At 42.5% G+C, this 20,613-nt stretch overlaps 1 protein-coding gene across 1 annotated transcript in view; it reads right to left on the bottom strand.

Annotated features, from left to right (window-relative positions):
- The window catches only part of Cemip2 (cell migration inducing hyaluronidase 2), an 83,597-nt gene that overhangs the window by 28,171 nt on the left and 34,813 nt on the right, over nucleotides 1-20,613 (bottom strand). The window contains exons 12-16 of the mRNA XM_032891715.1: nucleotides 17,526-17,614; nucleotides 11,864-11,995; nucleotides 10,677-10,712; nucleotides 9,582-9,737; nucleotides 5,997-6,174 (exon numbers count right to left, since the gene is read on the bottom strand). Coding sequence (XP_032747606.1) covers nucleotides 5,997-6,174; nucleotides 9,582-9,737; nucleotides 10,677-10,712; nucleotides 11,864-11,995; nucleotides 17,526-17,614 — 591 coding nt within the window. The remainder of the gene's footprint in view (nucleotides 1-5,996; nucleotides 6,175-9,581; nucleotides 9,738-10,676; nucleotides 10,713-11,863; nucleotides 11,996-17,525; nucleotides 17,615-20,613) is intronic.

The raw sequence follows: 20,613 nt of genomic DNA, 5'->3' as shown, positions 1-20,613 counted from the left end.
ATTTTTTGTTGTAGCTGAATAAATAGTGATGTCAATTCGGAATCATCCTGAATAAGTTCAGCAGTCTCTATGTTCAAAACAACCCTTTCTGCATATTGAGAGTCAGTTACTATATTAAGAGGCTCTCAAAATCTGACAACACCATGAGTATTGCATACAGTTCAGATTTTTAACTGACTTATAGGGACTCTCAGTCACCTTGTTTACATTTTCCCATTTATATCCTGCCTTCCCTGACTTACTGGCATCAGTGTAAAATGTAGGGGCTCCAGATATTGGAGTTCCCTTTACTATCTGAGGGAGGATCCAGTTAGTTCGTTTTATGAACTGGGAAGTCTTTTGCTTTTAGGGTATTTGTTGTTAATGTCTCCTAAGAAGTTACTGCATGCTCTTTTGCCAATGTTCATTTTGTACCCACAAAGAGTTAATTTCTGCATTAGTAAAAGGTACCAAATTTCAGCCGGATCCATTCCAACTAATTGTCGAAGTCTCAATTTTCCTTTAAGTATCAATTCAGAGACCTTCTCAATGTAGGTTTTTCAGTTTCTTACTCTGTTTATGTGCTAAAATATCCATTCTAAGATATAATCTTCCCTTTGCATGAGAATTCCTGTAGGGGAATGAGTAGAGGGCAAGATGACTAATATGCAGGCCATCTTTGGATCAATACGATCCAGATGTGCTCCTGCAGTTTCCTTTCTACCAAAAACTAGCTCTTTCTCAGCCTCAGCTGATAGTTTCCTTGGGCTATTTAATTCTTTATCCTTGTAGTGTTTGAAATAAATTGCTCAACTCTTGAGTGGTCAAGCCAATCACAGGCCTCAACCAGTTAATGTCTCCAAGTAGTTTCTGAAAATCATTAAGTCCTCCTAATTTGCTTCTTTTGATTTGCACCTTTTGTGGCCTAATTCTTTGTACACTTATTTTATACCCTAGATAATTAATAGTATCCTCTCTTTGTATTTTCTCAGTGGCGATTCGTAATCCCCAGCATGGTAATGTTTTTTTTACTTCATCAAACATTCTTTCCAGGATATTTATATCTGAATCAGACAATAAAATGTCATCCATGTAATGATAAATAATAGATTGGGGAAATTTTTTGCGAATTATATCTAATGGCTGCTGTACAAAATATTGACACAAGGTTGGGCTATTTAACATTCCTTGTGGAAGGACTTTCCATTGATATCTTTTTATGGGCGACCTCTATTAAGGGTAGGCACCGAAAAGGCAAACCTTTCCTTATCGCCTTCATGTAGAGGAATAGTGAAAAAGCAATCTTTTAAGTCAATCACTATAATAGGCCACTCCCTAGGCAACAAAGAAGGCAGTGGGATCCCAGGCTGCATGGAACCCATCGGCTGAATAATCTTATTAATTGCTCTGAGATCTGTCAATACCCTCCATTTGCCAGACTGTTTTGTAATGACAAATACTGGGGAGTTCGAAGGGCTGGTGGACTCCTCTATATGCTGAGCCTCCAGCTGCTCCTGGACTAGCTGCTCTAATGCCTGTAGTTTTTTTTTGTCATGGACCACTGATCAATCCAGATGGGTTGGTCAGTCAGCCACCTTAGTGGCAAGGCTGTTGTTGTTTTAACAGCAGTGGCTCCCTTGGGGTAGCACTAAATTGTCAGCCTCATGTATCTTGTTGGACAGCTTGGACAGTCTCTAACTGTCCTTGATAACATTCCTGACTAATTTAAAGTTTTTATTAGGAGTCTGATGAATTTAGGGCCAGAACCTGAAACTGAGGGATATTAATTTGAGTTTTCCACTGCTGTAGTAGATCTCTTCCCCATAAATTAATGGCTATATCAGCCACGTGTGGCCTTAATTTTCCTACCTGACCTTCTGGTCCTATACATTTAAACCACCTGATGCTTTGTTTTATTTGGGATAAAGTGCCAACACCTTGAAACTGCATATCCTCCTTGAAGTGGCCAACTAATGGGCCAAGATTTTGGAGATGATGGTAACATCTGCTCCAGTGTCAACCATTCCTTCAATTTCGATATTATCTACCAGTATTTTTAGTTTTGGCCTTTGGTCCTCTATGAGCGTTAGCCAAAATATTATTTTGAAGTCTTGTTGTTTAATCGTTCTGAGGAGGAGAACTCTCCCTGCCTGGTATTGGGGCCTGCAGGAGGCCCCTTGGGAGTTTTTTGTCAGGATGCGGTCCCATCTGTCTGTTGTTGCTGTACACTTCCTAGTCAAATGTCCATATCTGCCACATCTTTGACACATTCTAGGAGGCACAGTCCCCTTTTGTATCACTTTGGTTTTTATTACAGTAATATCTAGATGGCCCTTTCTCACCACAATTAAAACATTTGAAATCTTGGGTCATCTCTAGCTGTCCAGTGGCAGCTTCTCCTATCACAGTAGTATCAGGAGAACAAGATCTAACATCAGCTGTATATCTAATCCACTCATCTATTGGTGCGGACCTTGCCTTTAGTGGTCTAATTACTTCCCTGCATTTGGTATTTGCATTTTCAAAGGCTAAAGACTCAATTATCGCCTTTCTTGCCGCTGAATCTGATACACTCCTTTCCACAGCTGAGGTAAGCCTTTGTAAAACGTCAGGGAAGGTTTCTTTAGGACCTTGTATGACTTGAGTGAATGTTTCAAGTCTTTTCCCTGATTCTGGATTTTGTCCCAGGCCTTTAAGGCTGACAATCGACACCATGACAGAGTTTCTTCGTCATATATAGCCTGCACCTCTACTTCAGCAAAAGCGACCTTCACCAAGCAGTTGATCTGTGGAAATCTCTGCCCCCTAGCTCTATTTTGTCTTTATCTCCCTCACTTCTTCTCTCTCACCATGAAATCCATTGCAAATTTTCAGCAGGCTCTAGGAATTGCTCTTACCATATCTTTCCAGTCTTGGGGATTACTCTATTTTTAATAGCCCAAGAAATTAAGGTTTTACAAATGGCGAATGCATTCCAAAATTAGTTACACTTTCCTTAAATTTCCTTAATTCTAATACATCCATGAATTTGCCATTCAAATTCTTCATAACCCTGTGGATGATCATCGTTTAGGCCTTTTGCACACTAACTGGATAGACTAAAGTTTGTTTCCTAAAAACCTTAGGTTGGCTTTCCTTAATTTTTATCTTCTGTCTCTACCTGAGTTTTTTTTCTTTAGTTGTAATTTTAAATTCCTCTCTTAAAGTCTGTATCCGTTTTCATATTTCTCTTTCTGTCTTTCCCCTGTTCTTTGAGTTCCTGAATTCTCTGTTCAAGGTTTTGCTTCCTACACTTTGAATTTTTCTTTATATTGTACTTCTAATAATTTGTTATCCATTATCTTTTGATTGATTAATTTTAAAAGTTATTCTCTAAGTCTTGCTTCCAAACCTCTTTACTTTCTCTGCTGTTCAGTATGATCTGTGAGCTGTTGTATGTTCTGTTCTAACATCCTTTCTAGTTTCTGTCTATCACTTTCATTTTCATCTTTCTGTCTCTTATTCTGATCTATAATTTTCTGTGTCTTCAATTCTAGTGTTCCTTCTAGGCTATATTGCCAAGATTTAATTTTCTCTTTCTGTTGTTCATGTTGTTCCATAATTACCTGTATCTTCTGTTCTAAAGCTAGAAATTTGTTATTTAGGGCCCTGTCTTTTGAGAAGATATAGTAAATCAGAAGAATGAATATTGCAATACTGGTAAAATGATAAAGTGTCTTTTCCTCAAAATTCTCAACTGTCAGACCATTCAAAATATCATTCCATAAGGCCCAAAAGATATTCATTATGTTTCTCATCTTTAAGTATCATAAGTTATATATCTCTCTTACATCAAAAGTAGTATCTGATCTGAAGCCCCTTTGTACCTTTTCTCCCTCTGCTTCAGAATACGTGCAGTCCTCTCGATTCTTCGTAGACCCTCAGACCCAGTCAATTCCCAATCCACTAGTACTCCTGCCTATTCTGGGTTGAGAGAAGGGTTAGTTGAGTTCTAATGGTTTAGTTAGGGCGCCATATGTTGTAAATAAATAAAAATAAAGTAAAAGTAAAAATGTATAAACGAAAACCGGGGGTGGAATGTTTTCCCTCAGGGTGTTTTTCCCTGCTAGGGTTCCACACCTCGCTTCCCCAGATATCTTCTGGATATCTTGGCATAAACTCAGCCCAGCCACACTTACTTAAATTGAGACTCTTTCTTAAAAAAAAACACACTCATTTAGCATTAAAGCAATCCAGCGTCTAGATTTGGCAGATCCACATTACACTGTCCTAATCCCAGTTCCCAAATTACTCATCCCTGCACCTTTTATTTACCAAGTCTCCAGCTTCTTCTCCCCTGGTACCTCCTAACCCTCTCAGTTCCCCATCGTCTCTCAACTCCCCTCTTCTTCCTCCTGGCTTCCTTCTCTAACCCCTCCTCCCTCAACTGTCAATCCTCACCCCCCCCTCCTCAGGTTCCACTCATCAACTGTCTCCAACTGTCAACTGTCAACCTAACCTCTGAATCTAATCCCCCTCTCACTCCCAACTCCTACCTCTGCCCAAATCTCACGCTCTTGCCTTTATTTAACAAATTCAGAGAAAACCCCAAGGCAAACCACAACACATGGGTAAGATTCTGTGCATTCCCTGTTTTCGAATTAAAGCTGAACTAAAGAAAAATCTATTCAAATACACCAATAATGATTTTACTTCACTCTGGATGATTCAGTGACCCAGCTGTAAGTACCACTTGCACCCAGCAAAAAATATCAGTACAGTCCAAAACCGACACACAGTGTTGGTGCTGGCTTAAGCTGGCCAAGTTCTGCTGACCTCACTAGAATCTGCTGAAAGTAGGTGCTGTCACATCCCACCTGATCATAGAACATGCCCGCTCGGTAACATCACGGCAGGCATTTACTGCGAAGCCTTTCCTAAGAGGCCAGGGACGTAGCTCAGTTGGGGGAACTCTGGCCAGAGTATGCTAGACCCTGGTTTGAATTCCTAGCACAGCAGATAAGGATGAAATAAATCCTTCACTAAATACATAGCGTCCAGTTAGAAAGCAGGCGTTCTATTTATAGCTTTTAGCTACTTCCTGTTAGGAGAAAACCATGAACGTTTTTCGAGGCACTTATACACACTCTGTGCGCTCGCCAACCAGGGATGCCTGTGCATCAACAACACATCTAAACGATAAGCACCTCAAAGGAAAATAACGTTGCTCGGTTGAGTGGCTGAGTGGCGCTGGGTTCTTGGTGCTACTGTTGCTTTATCTCCCACTTTCACCAACTGTTCCCAAGGCATCCCCACCACAGTGAGGATGGAGGAGACCACTACAGATTCTCTTAGGCTATGGCTTTTGAAAAACCCCCCACAAGCCCTACTTTAAAGCAAGCCACTCCGAGTTTTGTGTGGATGTGATGAAAAAGAACAGTAAGCTTTGTTCTAGTTTTGGCTGTCTGTGAGTCAGAGAGCTGGAGGCTCAGTCTCTCTTACGTCACTGCTGTGGATTATGGGTAATGGTGAAATGGCGAAGAAAAATATTCTGGGACAACTGGCAGTTGCCATATGAATTCTAGGTCTTCTTTACATTCTTCAGTCTAAACCCGATTTCTACCACACTGCCCCAGTATGCCTCCTTATACCAACTTTTTGTCCCTGAGTACCCTACGAGACACAGAGAAATGTTATCACCTGGCAGAAACCAAATCTCTTACTGGAGGTGGGCTTACTATCCAGCTTACCACTCAGTATCCCCAAAACTCTGAAGCCATCTTGTTCCTATGAACCTGGACACTCTACCCACATCTCCACTCTAAGTCATTACTGATCCTGTTGAAGACATCATCTCATGTCAGAAATAGTCCAAGTCACACCACTGTGTTCCCACCTGAACCCAGTGGGATCCAGCATGTGAGTTAGGAATGGCTAATACTGCTTGTACTTTTCTCTCTGTCATTCAGACTCAGTGCAAATCCTTTGTTGACATCTTTGCCACAGTCCCCGTGGAGAAGCCATGAGAGCATTCTTACCTGAGGACCAAACTTCACAAGGGAGACGTTATTCTTGGGTGTTGTCTGCCAGGAATTCTTCATGAGGAAGCCGATTGCGCTGCTATACCTGTCTGGAGTTGGCACATACTTTTTGAACGTGCTCTTTGTGAGATGAATAGGCCCATCATAAATCTGAAAGCCTCGGATTGGGAATGTCCTACAAAAATGCAAGATATGTTTAATAAACGCGGGCCTGACTTTTTCATGGCATTTATGTTTTTTTGAATACTGCTAAGTCTTCAGTAAGCAGCAGATAAAATTTCAAGAGACACCAGTAAGCGAGACACAAGCCCTAATATCATGAAGATACAAGATCTTAGGAGAGACTTAAAGAAGAAAAGGTGCAGATAATTAGTGCTTTGGAGACAACGCGCTAGAGCAGACTGGGTGGGAACAGACCTGCTGCTCTGGTACAACAGAGGTCTCTCTAAAGAACTGACTTAAATTTCCTGAATCCACTCAGTGGTGATGCTTTACTCAGAGCTGGGGGATGAAGTTCAGTGTTTGCCTTCCGTGACCAAGGTCCTGGGTACCATTAAAAAGAAATGAGGACAAAGAGGAAGAGAAGGAAGAAGAAAGGAGGAGGTTATACTTGGTAACTCTTTGTGGTTTTGTTCTAAAAGATAAATCCGTGAGCAGAGAACACCTCCTGTCCAGTCACGGAACCAAGGTAAATAGGCAAAACCTAAAAGTTTGTGAGTGTGAAGTCCCAGGCCTCGAGGCCTGGGCTGTCAGAGGGACGAGCTACATTAAAACTCTTAGTGTGCCACTCTTCTTCCTCTCTTATTCTCATAATCACTAACCAGAATTAACGTATAACAGAAATGTTTTAATTTGTGACTTCATTACAAGAAAGTGATCTTATTTAAACCATAGTATATAATATTCTGAACTCCTTGGGTTTCTTCCCCTATCAAAGCTTTTAAAGTATTTGTTAAAGGATAATTCAGAGGGTTTCTACGGCAGCTGACCTGTACCTTGGCAGAGTTTGAAACAAGAATGTTTAGACTAGTGAGAAAAATGAACTGTCTGATTAAAACTATACTTTATACATAGACTCTGGGCACATAAACTAACAAGACTATAACATAAACCAGACAAGACTATAAACACAGTCAAATAAAGCCTGAGTTCTTCATTAATCCAGGAGCGAGTTTTTGCTTTTTTTTTTTTTTTAATCTTCTTTAGCAAAGATACAAAAAGCATTTTCGAAATAAAGCTAGCTGTCAAAATTTAAAAAAACAAAAAACAAGAAAATATAAATAAGCTAGTCATGGGGGCTGGAGAGATGGCTCAGTGGTTAAGAGCACTGACTGCTCTTCTAGAGGTCCTGAGTTCAAATCCCAGCAACCACATGGTGGTTCACAACCATCTGTAATGGGATCTGATGCACTCTTCTGCTGTGTCTGAAGACAATGACAGTGTACTTCCATACATGAAATAAATAAATAAACCTTTAAAAAAAATAAGCTAGTCAGAATCTCACTACAGCCCATACAGCTAACAGCCTGTGCTTCTGTAAAACGCACAGATAGAGGGAAGTACAGAATAATCATAAAGTGTCAGGGCTGCAGCCAAACTCAATGGGTTCAAATCCCACCTCCACTACTTAACAAGCTCTCATTTATAAAGCAGGAGGATGCAGGATGTACCTGCCTGTGTTTTGAGAGGGTCAAGTGACGGTGAGCTGCCTAGAACAGGCCTTGGCAAGCATTGATAAATGTTAGCTACGGGAGATTCTTGAAGTACGGCTGGGATACATTTAGGCCCCGAGAGCTCTCTCCTCAAGCGTAGGAAGATTTGGGTTTAGGCTGCAGCGCCATTAACATACAAAACAGGAAGATCTTTTTATAGCCGTACTCGGGATCCAACAGGAAAGCCACACAGAATGGCTCCTCACTACTTCTCAGATCCAGCACAGCACACCAGGAAAACCGATGGTCTGTCTTTCCCACTCCCCTGCCTCATCCTGACCCACATCAGAGAGAACAGTCCCACAGTGGGCTGATTCTCAATGGGCCAGGGCAGCAGCTTGGAACTGAGGTCTGGAGATTACGACTGAAGTTATTCTCTACCTGGTTTTCACACGCATACAATAAAGACAGCTCCAAGCCTCAGACCTGGTGCTGGGTTAACCAGCTTTAAAGGTGGCTCTAATCCAAATGCTACTGAGTGTCAATATGGCAGTCCCTCACAAACTGGGACTAAATATACCTAAGACCCAAGTATACCTCTCTTGGGCACATATCCAAAGGACATTCCATCCCATCACAGGGACACTTGCTCAAATATGCTCATCACAGTTTTATTCATAATAGCCAGAAACTACAAACAGTCTAGATGTCCCTCAACTGAGGAATGGATAAAAAAATTGTGGTACATCTACACAATGGAGTGGTTTAAAAAAAATGACATCATGAAATTTGCAGGCAAATGGACCCACACCCAGAAAGACAAACATGGTATGATTTCACCTGTAAATCGACATTAGGCATACAGATAATCAAGCTTCAGTCCACAGACCCAGAGAGAGAGGTTAGGTAAAGAGGAGGGTTTTAAGGGGACACGTGCAGGGAAAGAGAATAGATTTTTCGGGTGGCTAGGAGTGGGTAGAAGGACACCAGGAGGACATGGTCCACTGAAGAATCAACCAAGCAGGGGTCACGAGAGCTCAGAGAGCCTGACAGTGGGAGCGGGTGTATCTCTTAACTCTTTGGCTTGCTCTTCAGATTCTTTTCCTCTTGCCTTGTCCAACCTCAATAGAAGGCTTTTGCCCTGTCTTACTGTATCTTGTTTTGTTCTGTCTAGCTGCCATCTCTTGGAGACGCTCCTTTCAAAAGAGGAAATGGAGTTGGAGTGGATCTGGGGGAGAGGGGAGGGGTAGGGGAGCAAGGGATGGAGGGAAGGGAAACTGTGGCTGGGATGAATTGTATGAGAGAAGAATCTATTTTCAAGAAAAAAGTTCACACACACACACACACACACAACACACACACTCTCTCTCTCTCTCTCTCTCTCTCTCTCTCTCTCTCTCTCTCAGATTCTGACTGTAATGGGAGGACACCTGCCCGTTTTGCCCGACCCCCTCACATCTCAGACACATTTAATTGCATGGCCTCAGCTGGATTCTGGGGCAGTTTTGGCATCCACCAGCTCTCATTTTCTAAGGCTCTCTTCAGAGGTGATTTCCCTTTTCCAGTGGCTATTTCTGAAAAACCAGCATCAGGAATTGCAGAAAAGCTGACCTCATGTCATAGTTTATGGTTTGGCAACTTTCTCTGTCTCAAGAAAGAAAAAACATTAAGAGGGAAAAAGAATCCACTTATATAATAAGGTCTTATGTAAGGGATAAGAAACAAGAACAGTTCCTTCATAAAACCAATAATAAAACCTATGACATGGGTAATTATTAATGCTCTAACATCCCGTGGGGATAATAGACAAAGATAATAACGGTGACAGTGAGTGTTGGTAACAAGGCAGGGGAGAGCCGAAGGGAGGCCATCTATCCAGGCTCACTACAGAAAAGACAGGTCAATTCTCCACAGCTCAAGTCCTACTCACCTGTTCCTGGGTAGCGTCCGAGGCTTCTGGTCTATTCCCCCTGTGCCCATGTACTTGTTTTGGCCACCCTGAGAGCCGTAATTCCTACTCTCCCCGACAAAGAGGGACTCCGACACTTCCTGGCTGGACCCTTCATCACTTGGGAAGCTCCCATCACTGGTGAAAATGGGAGAGTGGTTACAGACATTGTCAGGGAAGTTTAAACGCCGCCCCCCCTCCCCAAAAGAAGTCAGGCTATAATTTAAAAAGCTAAACCATAAAAACTTAAGCTAATATCTTTTTTCCGATGTATATTATAAAATCCTCAGAAGTTGCTTTTATGCTATGAAAATGCCTTTTATAAATTAGTGGGTAATTTGAAAATTATATACAAATGCATGAAGTTTAATTTATTAGCAACAGCTGATTAGCCTTAAGCAACAAAGAATTTGCCCAGAATATAGCAATTAAGTGACAAGCATGTATAACTTGGCCAGTAGAATAATCATTGTGTACAGAAAAACGAGTTACATAAAGGCTAGAGGTGCAGGTCAGTGGCACAGTGCATAGGCAGTGTGGACTGATTTGATCTCCAGCGCTGTGGAAAATACACAAAGACCACACAGAGACCCATGCATGCGCACCCACACACACGTGTACACGCACACACACAGAAAGTTTAGTTCCCAACACTTATCTTATTTGTACGTTAAATCACGTTCTGAGAGGAAAGGTATGATTTTTAATCTTCACCCTGTTTCATACTTTATTTTTAAAGACTTTTAGCTTGAAGTTCAAGAGTTTTTCTTCTAAGCACAGTTAATGACTACCCAACCCTTCTGTGGAATTTCAGCTAAATTCATCTACAACTTTGGCATAAATGCAATTAGTCTATTAAAAAAAAAAGTGTGTGTGTTTTGGCCCTCTAGTGGTATCAAGGAGAGTGGGTTTTTTTGTTTTTTTGGTTTTTTTTTCTTTTTTTTTTTTTTCTTTATGCTAATAAATTATAAAACTTCCCTGGGTTAATTTCCCCACCCCCCAAAACACACAGGCAAAAATACTAAGGGTGATTTTACCTTAAAGCTTTAAAATAATCAAGTTAGAACCGTTACAAACCTGGCAAAGGTCAACCCCTTCCCATTATCTGCAAATCTGTAAGAGGAAAATGATGAGAGTTCGTCTAAGTGATCAGGAAACACGGAAGAGGCAACTCCCTCAGAGTGTGACCATGAAATCCCGCAGTCCTGATGCCCAGCCTGCAACCATGCAGCAGTCCAACCTCCCAGTATCAACTCCATGCTGAAGGCGCCCAGTTCAAATCCTGACATTGCCAGCTGTGACCTGTTTCTCAGCTCCTTCCCCTCAATTTCCTCATCCATGGGTTAAAACAATAATACATTTCTCATAGGATTCTTGAGAGAATTAGATATACTAAACCATTGCAAGTACTTGAATAGTGTCTGAAACTTTGTAAACACCATATAAAGGTATTAGCTAAAATATGTTTTTAATCTTTATGTTTAGAAAGAATTATATCATACTCTTTGCTTCACAATTTTTCAGTCTGAGAAGTTGGACATCCCTATAAATTTGATACAGTGCTAAATTTGGGGGTGAAAATGGTCAGAGAAAATCAAAACTTTTCTTCGCTAGACTGTTGAACACTAAAACTTAACTCAGAACGCACCAGGCCTCTCTTAAAATCATGCAAGTGGAAAAAAACCAAGCGAGGTGCTTCCTGCCTCCAGTACCACACAAGTCAGCAGGCGGATTAAGTCTGAATTGGACAGCTTTCATGTTGAAAGGAGTGGCAAGAAGGCCGGACAAAACTTTAAAGGGTTTCCGAAAAGAACAACAATAAAAATCAAAACCTCCAAGTAGTTTCAAAAGCTCTATTTAGCTCTCTGACATGAACAGTGTTTGGTTATAGAAAGCTAAATTTGGGGGTTCTGGTCGACCTACTGAAGGCCTCTCGTGACACCAGACAAGTTCATTTCCAACAAAAGCTCCAGAATGAGTGGGTTCCAAACCTTAATAGTAGTGTTCGTCCTCAGGGCCCCATCCAGCCCGTTAATAATTATAATAAAATAATTCCAGGAACTACAACTATACCTTCACTCTACTCAGTTAAAGAAAAAAATCCAACTGGTTGTGGTGGCACTTGCTGCTAACAGTACTTGGAAAGATCCAGGGTTCAAGGTCTTGCTACATACCAAGCTCAAGGCCTGCCTGGGATACCTGAGGCCCTGTCTTTCAAAAAATAAAAAATAAGAAACTTAAAAATAGCCGTAGACAACACTCACGCTGAATTCTGAACAATAATGTCTCCTCCTCGGACCCAGGCACCATTGTCATTGTTTTTAAAAGCAATGAGTCTGTCGATGACAGCCGCAACTCGTGGCTTTTCAGGGTCTGCATCCTGATGGGGCCGAAACCTGCATGTGCGGTTAAAAGAGTGCTTTGTTTAGAGGGAGATAAGCAAAAGAAATAGAAACTATGTATATATGTGCTATGGTCAAGAGAAAGGATTCAAATTGGGCCAACAAAAAAAAAAACAAAAATCAAAAAAAAAAAAAAAAAAACCAACAACAACAAAAAAAAAAAACCAAAGTCAAGATACAACTTAATTAGTTATAGTTCAAATACTCAAAGTGGTCACATTTATTTACATGTAAGTTTCCAGAAAAGCATCCTTTCGTGTATTCTTAGACAATCAATGTATATAGTAGGTCCACCTGCACAGCTAGCAGAGACAGGAGCTTACCATAACTGTCCTCTGAGAGCTCCACCCAGTAGCTGACCAAAACATTTGCAAAGACCCACAGCAAAATCTTAGAGCTCAGGAGGTCTTGTGGAAGGATTGAGGGACCCAAAGAAGATAGGAACTCCACAGGAAGGCTCGGGGGCTCTGAGAGACTGGTCCACCAACCGAGAGGATACACAGGCTGGACCCAGCCCCCCAACTCAGACATACACATATGCAGCAGAAGTACATCTTAGTCTTCACATCAGTCCCCCAATAACTGGAGTGGGAGTGTACCCTAACTCTGTTGCCCACCTGTCAATCCTGTTGCCCTACTGTGTCACCCTGACTGGCCTCAGTGGGAAAGGATATGCCTAGTCCTACACTAACTTGAGGTACCAAGGTGAATTGGTACCCAGAGGGGACCTCCCCCTTCTCTTTCTTTTTTTTTCAGAGCTGGGGACCGAACCCAGGACCTTGCACTTGCTAGGCAAGGGCTCTACCACTGAGCTAAATCCCCAAACGACCTCCCCCTTCTCAAGGGAGGGGCTCTGTGAAGGGGGACTGGGAAAAGGAGGGGTTGAGATCAGGATGTAAAGTAAATAAATTAATGGAGAAAAAAGTCACTGTGTAGAAGGCTTCTGTAAGAACATGCACACAGGAAGATATGTACTTCAGTGTCTTCTCCAATTCTTAAGTCACATATTCCTAATATAAACTCACTAAAAAAAATTAACTGTATATTTCAACATAAATCTATATGAATTATGTTGTTGAATTAATGCTGTTTAGATATTTTTAGCTCGAGAGAGGAATCTAAGCTCAGTAGATAAGTTGGAAATGCCTAAATCTAAAAGACCAACTGAATTATTTATTACAATGACCAAATTTCTCATATTCTTCACTCAACATTTACAAGGACCTTAGTGAAAAAGTCAAAAACTGGTCACATAACTCAACCCCACGAAGATAGGAGAAAGACCTGAAAACCAAAATTTTAAAAATGATAACTGCGAGTTTCAAAAATGGTTCGTTACAGTAAGTTTTTCAATAACACAGGCAGGATCCTTTGCAGGATGCTGTGGGCCCACAGTTGGTGCTCAAAAATGGCCGTGAGAGAATCATCTTTGTGAAGAGAGAACCCAGCATCTTTGTGAAAAGAGAACCCAGTGCAAGTGCCTTGGGCACGTGAGCTGCACAGCCATGCCCAACCACTACACTCTGTACCAAGCAAGTCACTGGAGAATAGGAAATGGGGTGGGAAGGAGGGAAATGGAATGGTCCAAGGCACACATCCCCCTTTGCTCAATAAGCACTGGGAGGTCAGCAAAAGCAGGAAACTATGTGATCAGTTCCTCCCCATTCCACCCTCGACTTCCCACCCCTCCCAGCATATCCCAGGACGACATTGCTGAATGGACTCTAAGACCCTATGGTGGCCCCTTGTGTGTTCCTGATAGATGCTGCTGGTACAGACCAGAATGGAGCATCCGGGATAAAGAGGATGATGTCTACCCAAGCTGACTAGTTCAGACTGGAGAGGTAAAAGGCCTCACACCGAGTATTTCTGGTGTTGCACTTACACAACTTTGCATAAAGTTGTTACATCAAGTCAAACTAGGAGAGCCATGGAAAGGAGCTATGGAATGTTCTAAATTAGTGGGCTTCCCCACATTCCTACTGCTGTGATCCTTTAATACAGTTCCTCATCTTATGCTGACCCTCAACCACAAAATTATTTCATTGCTACTCCATAATTTTGAAATTATTACAAATTTTAATGTAAATATCTGATATGTAGAATTTCAGTTATGTGACCCTCGCCACCAAAGGGTCACGGCCCATAGGTTGAGACCTGCTAAGCTAAATGAAGACACAGGTATTACAAAGCAACGAGTGATCCCCCTGCTGCAGCCGCCTCTTCTGAGTGTCTCTATACAGCCCGATCACTGATCATTTACACCAAAGCAGTGTCCCTGACTTCAGCTTTTTTATTTGGTATTTAGAAAATACAGTCAGAGGTTAGCGAGATGGCTTAGCAGTTAAGAGCACTGTCTATTCTTCCAGAGGACCCGAGTTCAATTCCCAGCCCCGACATGGCAGCTCACAACCATCTGTAACTCCACCCCAGGGGATCTGATAGCCTCTTCTGGGGCATGAAGGTAGTACCCTAACACACTAACACACATCTAGACAAAACACCTGTACACAAATACTAATAAAATAATTTTTAATTCTAAAAAAGAAAAAATAATTATATCAATTTTTCATCATCATCATGGTTAGGTGTTTTAAGATTTATTTTATTTTTATTTATGTGTATGGGTAGCTCTGTGTCTTTGCATGTACGGACACATAAGTGCAGGTGCCATAAAGGCCAGAAGCTGGGTACAGGTGGTTTGAGCCACCCAACCTAGGCTATGAATGAAACTCCTAAAGGCTAAGCCATCTCTCCAGTCTCTTGGCTGTCAATACCGATGATGACTTGACGGGATTTAAACCTTTACAGAAGTACATCTGTAGGCAGGTCTATGAGGAAGTCGCCAGACTGGGTAAACTGAAGTAGGACAACCGACCCTAAATGCCAGGGGTACCAGTCCGTGGGATGGGGTCCTGGATGGAAAGATCCAGCTGACCACAGTGTTCCCCTCTCTCTGATAGATCCCTGCAGATGTGCTGTGCTCGGCTGCCTTGCAATCTTGCTGCTCACTAAGCTTCCTCCCGGCCTGCCGTGATGTCCCTTCTCAAACTGTGAGCAAACATATCCCCTCCCCCCTTAAGCTGGTCACAGCAATGGCAAAAGTAACGAGTACAATCACCTCCCCTAGTTGGAATGTACTAATCAGTTACAATGCACTGATAGGCTACAGTGCCTCACCCTACCTGCCCCTTTTAAAAACTTTGTAAAATTCTCCAACTTCAAACAAAGTTTCCCAATCTTTGAATTCCCACTATTTCCCATGTTCAGGACTCTGATAACTGGTGAGTCAGCTTCCTCTCTGAGGAACAGGATTCCCACTGCTTCCCATCTTCAGGATTCTGATAACTGGTGTCAGCCTCCTCTCTGAGAAGCAGGATGAGTGTATCTGCTGTGTCCCATGAGCCTGGTGTTCAGCTCACAGCCTGATCTATTACTCATTTGTGTCCTGTCATTTTTACTCGAGTCTGGTTTACATGAACACATGTGGGCAGTCTACACATCAGTTTACACAAAACTACACATACACACATCTACCAAGTGTCTCGTCATTCTCCTATTAATTAGCTCTTCACAGCAACAGCCTCCTAACAGAGTCTAATTCCTTAGTATGTGTTTGAAAACTGGTACGAGATATCAGAGTACAGAGGAAGGAACAATGACCATTTTCATAGTATCACAGGTTCATCTAGTAACGAACTTCTGAAGGGGTAGTCCAGTTACAATGGCCAAAACCTCTTAAATATATGTATCCCTCCACCCCATGTATATGCATGTACACAACACATACAAAGTACACAGTGTGCCTTTGCCCACATGCACACAAGTGTGGAGGAACAAATAGGTGTGGAGGCCAGAGGCTCCTGTCGGCTGGTTTCCTCACTCACATTAGTTTTCAAGGCAGGGTCTCTCTGGGTAGACCCAGGGCTTCATGACTCAGCTAGACTCTGTCCAGCAATCCCCAGAGCTCCTCTTGTCTCTCCTTCCACCTCGCCTGCCTCTAACGTGCTGGCGGTTGAACCGACATCTAATGCTTGGGGAGCGAGCGCTGAGGCAGCAGGAATATATAAATTCTTTCAAGGCAGGAAAAGAAGCCAGTCGTTTAACGATTTTTCTGGCAACACCAAATTGACACAGCACACCTCACTATCAAGGAAAATTTTCCAATAGCAGCTTTGGTTTTTTTTTTTTTTTTTTTTTTTTTTTTGGTGTTTTGTTTTGGCTCAGCCAGTGTGTTAATTGGTTTTATTGTAAACTTAATAAAAGTAGAGTCACCTGGGAAGAGGTAACCTCAGCTGAGGAATTTCCTAGATCAGATGATTAGCCTGTCTGTGGGGCGTTTTCTTGATTGCTAAATGATATAGAAGGGCTCAGCCCTCTGTGGGTGTCTAATCCCCAGGTAGGCAAGGGGGAGATCCCCGAGGGGTCTCTGCTTCAGGCTCCTGCTGTGAGGTCCTGACACTGGCTCTCTCAATACGATGTAGCCTGTGAGGAAATAGACCCTCTCCTCCCCAAGTTGCTTTTAGTCCTGGTGTTTTTATCATAGCAACAGGAAGCAAACTAGGACAGCCAATATTTTATATTGGCTCATAATTTTATCCTCATCTCACTGGTCCTCCTTAAGTTTTTGTCCTTTTTTGGTACTTCAGGTTGATCACCTTGGGGCCTTCTTAAATGTTCCGTGAGCACCACTCTCAGAGGTTTCAGGCTTAACTTGACCTTCAGAATCCTGCCGTCCAATTCACCAAGTGGACTTTGCCCAGCCTCTCCTGACCTCACACCTTAGCAGTGTGAGGCAGGAGTCCACCTCTCGTCTGGCTCTCCCTTTATTCCCTTAACAATGGGGCAGTCATGCTTCTTTCAAATGGACAGCAAAAGCCCTCATAATCTATCACCCATTCGACCTCATAATCAATAAACTTGAAGTATAGAAAAACAGTACGCTCCTGGTTTCTACTGAGTGTGACTTCAGGGTGCCACATGTCCAGAACACTTTCCATGCACCTCAGATGCTTCCTTTACTTTGGCTGGCAGGGATGGGGGGAGGGGGGCGAGACACTGACCCACATTCCAAACACATTATGCGGTTACATGGAAGAGTGACACAGCTTGCAGGAGGTTAACCTGAGGCTACCAATGAAAACCAGAGCCAGCTTAAGATTGAATCTGGGATCGTTCCCTTGAAACAAATCCAGTGCTCTACCACATTTGAGAACTCACTGTAGTTCTATATGCTTAGGTTTCGGGGTTGACGTGTATTTCAGGGAGTAAGTCATTGTTCTGAAATCTGGAACCTATGCTAATCTTTTTCTCTCTGTTACCCCCTTCTCACAGGAATCTCCACTGTGAAAGAGGAACAAGGCATCAACTTCCTTGGCACTTCGGAAAGACAAATGTCTTTTATATGAGCTTTCAAAACTTTACCTACACATGTTGCCATCAAAAAGAACACCCCGTGCTTGAATGTGAATGGCCCTCCCCTTATCAGGTCAAGCCTAGGGGTACACTGAGAAGGTGGCCCTACCTTGCACTGTTATCCAGACACAGGTACTCCCTTGGGTCAGAGGCACTGGAGTTGGTCGTTTTGACACCTTTGTCAACAAATAAACCAGCCTGAAATACACAACAATGGGCTACAATGAATATGGATCCTAAGGTACAACCGCATGTGTATGGAGGTGTGAAAACACTTTTCAGCTTCTCATTTCACCTGGAACTGGAAATTGGGAGGGAACGGGGAGAGGGGGGCAAAGGTGCCATGAAAAGCAGTAGCGTTTGTTCCTGGATAGTTTTAGCTCATCCATCTGGTCATTCAACAACCATTTAGTGTGAGCTTAACATTTTACATGTTAATTAGCCAAAAAAAAATACACACACACACACACACACACACACACACACACACACACACACAAACACATTCCCTGGCAAAATGGCACTGAGATGAGGGTTAGGAGAGGACTCCAGACCCGTCTTCTACATGATGCTAAAATCCTTAAGACAAGGAGGAACTGACTGAACAGAATGGCTGGGGGTGAACACGAAGCAGCTGAAGATCGCAGGGAAAAGTACTCACAGGAAGAGTCTATACAAACAACTCTAGAGAGAAGAGATGGCATGGAATATTCAAGAACAAGTCCTGGATGGACTGACAAGACCAAGGGTGGGGGGAGAGAAGGGGAAGCCCACGTCGAGCGATGCAGATTTAATTCCTCAGATTTAATTCCCTTAGAACTAATGAGGTAAGTGCATGCTGTCCTGCGTATGACTCCAAGAATTAATTAAGGATAGTTTTCATATAATGAATGTAATTTTTAAAAATGGTATGCTGAAGATGCGAAACAATAGGGATTGAAGAAAAGCATCAAAGGCAATAGTACACACAGGAAGCAGCTACTCCAACTGAAAGTGGAGAAAAGCGGCCAGAAGAGATGAATTGGGGAACACAGTCCGTCATTCAGGAGGAAAACGAAATGACTCGGGTCCCTCACAAGCGGAGAGGTAACAGTTCAGTGTAACTGATGAGCTATCGGGGGCCAAGAAGTCCTCTTAGATTGTTTTGATGATGTCAAACACAGAATTAACTAGTTGTTTAATTCACTGAAATAGAAATAGAGAAATCAGGCAAGCATAAAGTGAAGAAATTCCATTTTGAATGTTTTTTAATGTGTTCATAAAACACTGGAGTGTAACCCTGTAAGCAGCCATCTAGCTGTGGTGGCTAACCTGGGTTAAGGTTCAGGAAGCCTAGCACGCAAAGCTGCAGGGGATGGCCAAGGTTCGCACATGCGTGATGATGATCCCAACATGGCACACTTCTTTTTTATGACTCCAAAGGTTCGATTTAATTTGGTTAGAAAATAGTCTGCATAATCATTCCCAAATCTAACAAATTAAAACCTAATTATACCCTCAGATTTAATACTCTTACAATTAATGAGATAAGTGAGTGTTGTCACGGCACATGACACCATGAATTAGAGAGTTTCCACATCACAAATACAATTTTGAAAAATTAGGTTTTTTTCCCTTTGAGATGCTACTTTCTAAATATTAGCCTTAGTCAACTTTCCATCTCACAGCAATAACAGCAGGTTCTTCTTGTCTCGGTTCAAGTAATTCAAAGTTTCTAGTAACACTTAGATTCACATGTTGTATATGCTTGTGTGTGTGTGTGTGTGTGTGTGTGTGTGTGTGTGTGTGTGTGTGTATTGGAGGGGGGGAGGTATGAATGCACAAGTCCAAAGGTCAGAGGTACACAGTCTCTCTCTGAACCTGGAACTAGGCTGGTAGCCAGCAAGCACCAGCCATTCCTGACTCAGCCTGCACGAGCTCTACTGTTACAGGGGCACAGAGCTGCAGCAGTGTATAGAGCTTTATGCTAGGGTGCCTGGATCCTAACTCAGGTACTGCTGATTTGAATTGGATCACAGGAAAGGATCTAACAGTCCACATAGAATAAAGAGATTGAAGTGACCTGAGAACAGGAAATGAATCAAGGATATTCATCATGATGGAAGGGAGGCTCGAAGACAAACGGCATAGAAACTGGAGTTTCTGAATGGCCTTTCTGTGACTTAAATTAAGTGCAGTGTTCTTAAACAGTATTTCACCATTATAGTAAATGGCTGAAGGACACCCAGCCAGGACTGTGGAGAGGAGAAGGAAGTAAAGCAGGAAGAAAAGTCCAAAGTCCCAGATATGTGTCCAGTAGTGTGGTTTGCCCAGGAGTTATCTGTATTTTGATGCTAATTCCACTGCTCCAAGGACAGCTGCCTACTCACTTACTCAGGAATCACATGACTTCATCAGAAACTTCTCCCCATTGGATTTGTAAAGTACAGGATAGAAGGAGACCGGTCACTGGAGGAGAAGGAAGGATGGGCGGGAGAGAAGTTTGAAGGAAGAGGAGGAGACTGGAAGGGAGAGGAGAAGAGAGGGAGAGAAGCCGTGGCAGGACAATATGGCGGGTGACGTTAAGATTCCACGCTGTACCTTTACAGGTTGTTACAAATGTTCTTAGGGGACGGATGGTACCGGGCTTTGTATGTTTATGTGGGCAATTATATCTTAACAATTGGGTCAAAGATTATTGTGTTGTGTGTTCCTTTATGTGACGATTTGAGTGTAACAAAGTGTGTGGCCGCCAAGGAGTTGGGATGTGTTTCTGCCAAGATGTCTAACAGATATCTTGGGGCACTGAGGTGCTGGACCTAGAGGGATAAAAGACAACTATACTTTTTTTATTTTTGTATTTTTACAACAACATCCTGTAACACACATGATCCTGGAAACTTGGCATTGAAGACAGGAAGGAGAGAAAGAGGGACGGAGGGGGAAAAAGGAAGGCAGGCAGGTGGGCGGGCAAACAGCAAGGACAAGAGAGAAGATGAGGACTGACCACCAAGCCTATGGCAGAGTTAAACAGATCATACATGCAAGTGATGGTGAGACTGTACCAGACCTTTCCAGATGCTGGCTGAGGACTAGAAGAATCAGCCACCAGAACCCTGAGCCAGGTGACGATCTGCTCATTATAAATTGCTACTCTGTCACTGCACCCCAGAGAGGATGAAGGGATCACGGCAGGGAAATCCACCTGTGATCACTCG

The sequence above is a fragment of the Rattus rattus genome, chromosome 2, assembly GCF_011064425.1.
Source record: "Rattus rattus isolate New Zealand chromosome 2, Rrattus_CSIRO_v1, whole genome shotgun sequence".
In the NCBI taxonomy this organism is placed as follows: Eukaryota; Metazoa; Chordata; class Mammalia; order Rodentia; family Muridae; genus Rattus; species Rattus rattus.
The sequence above is the reverse complement of the archived record's forward strand: the minus strand, read 5'-3'. Positions and strand labels throughout refer to the sequence as shown.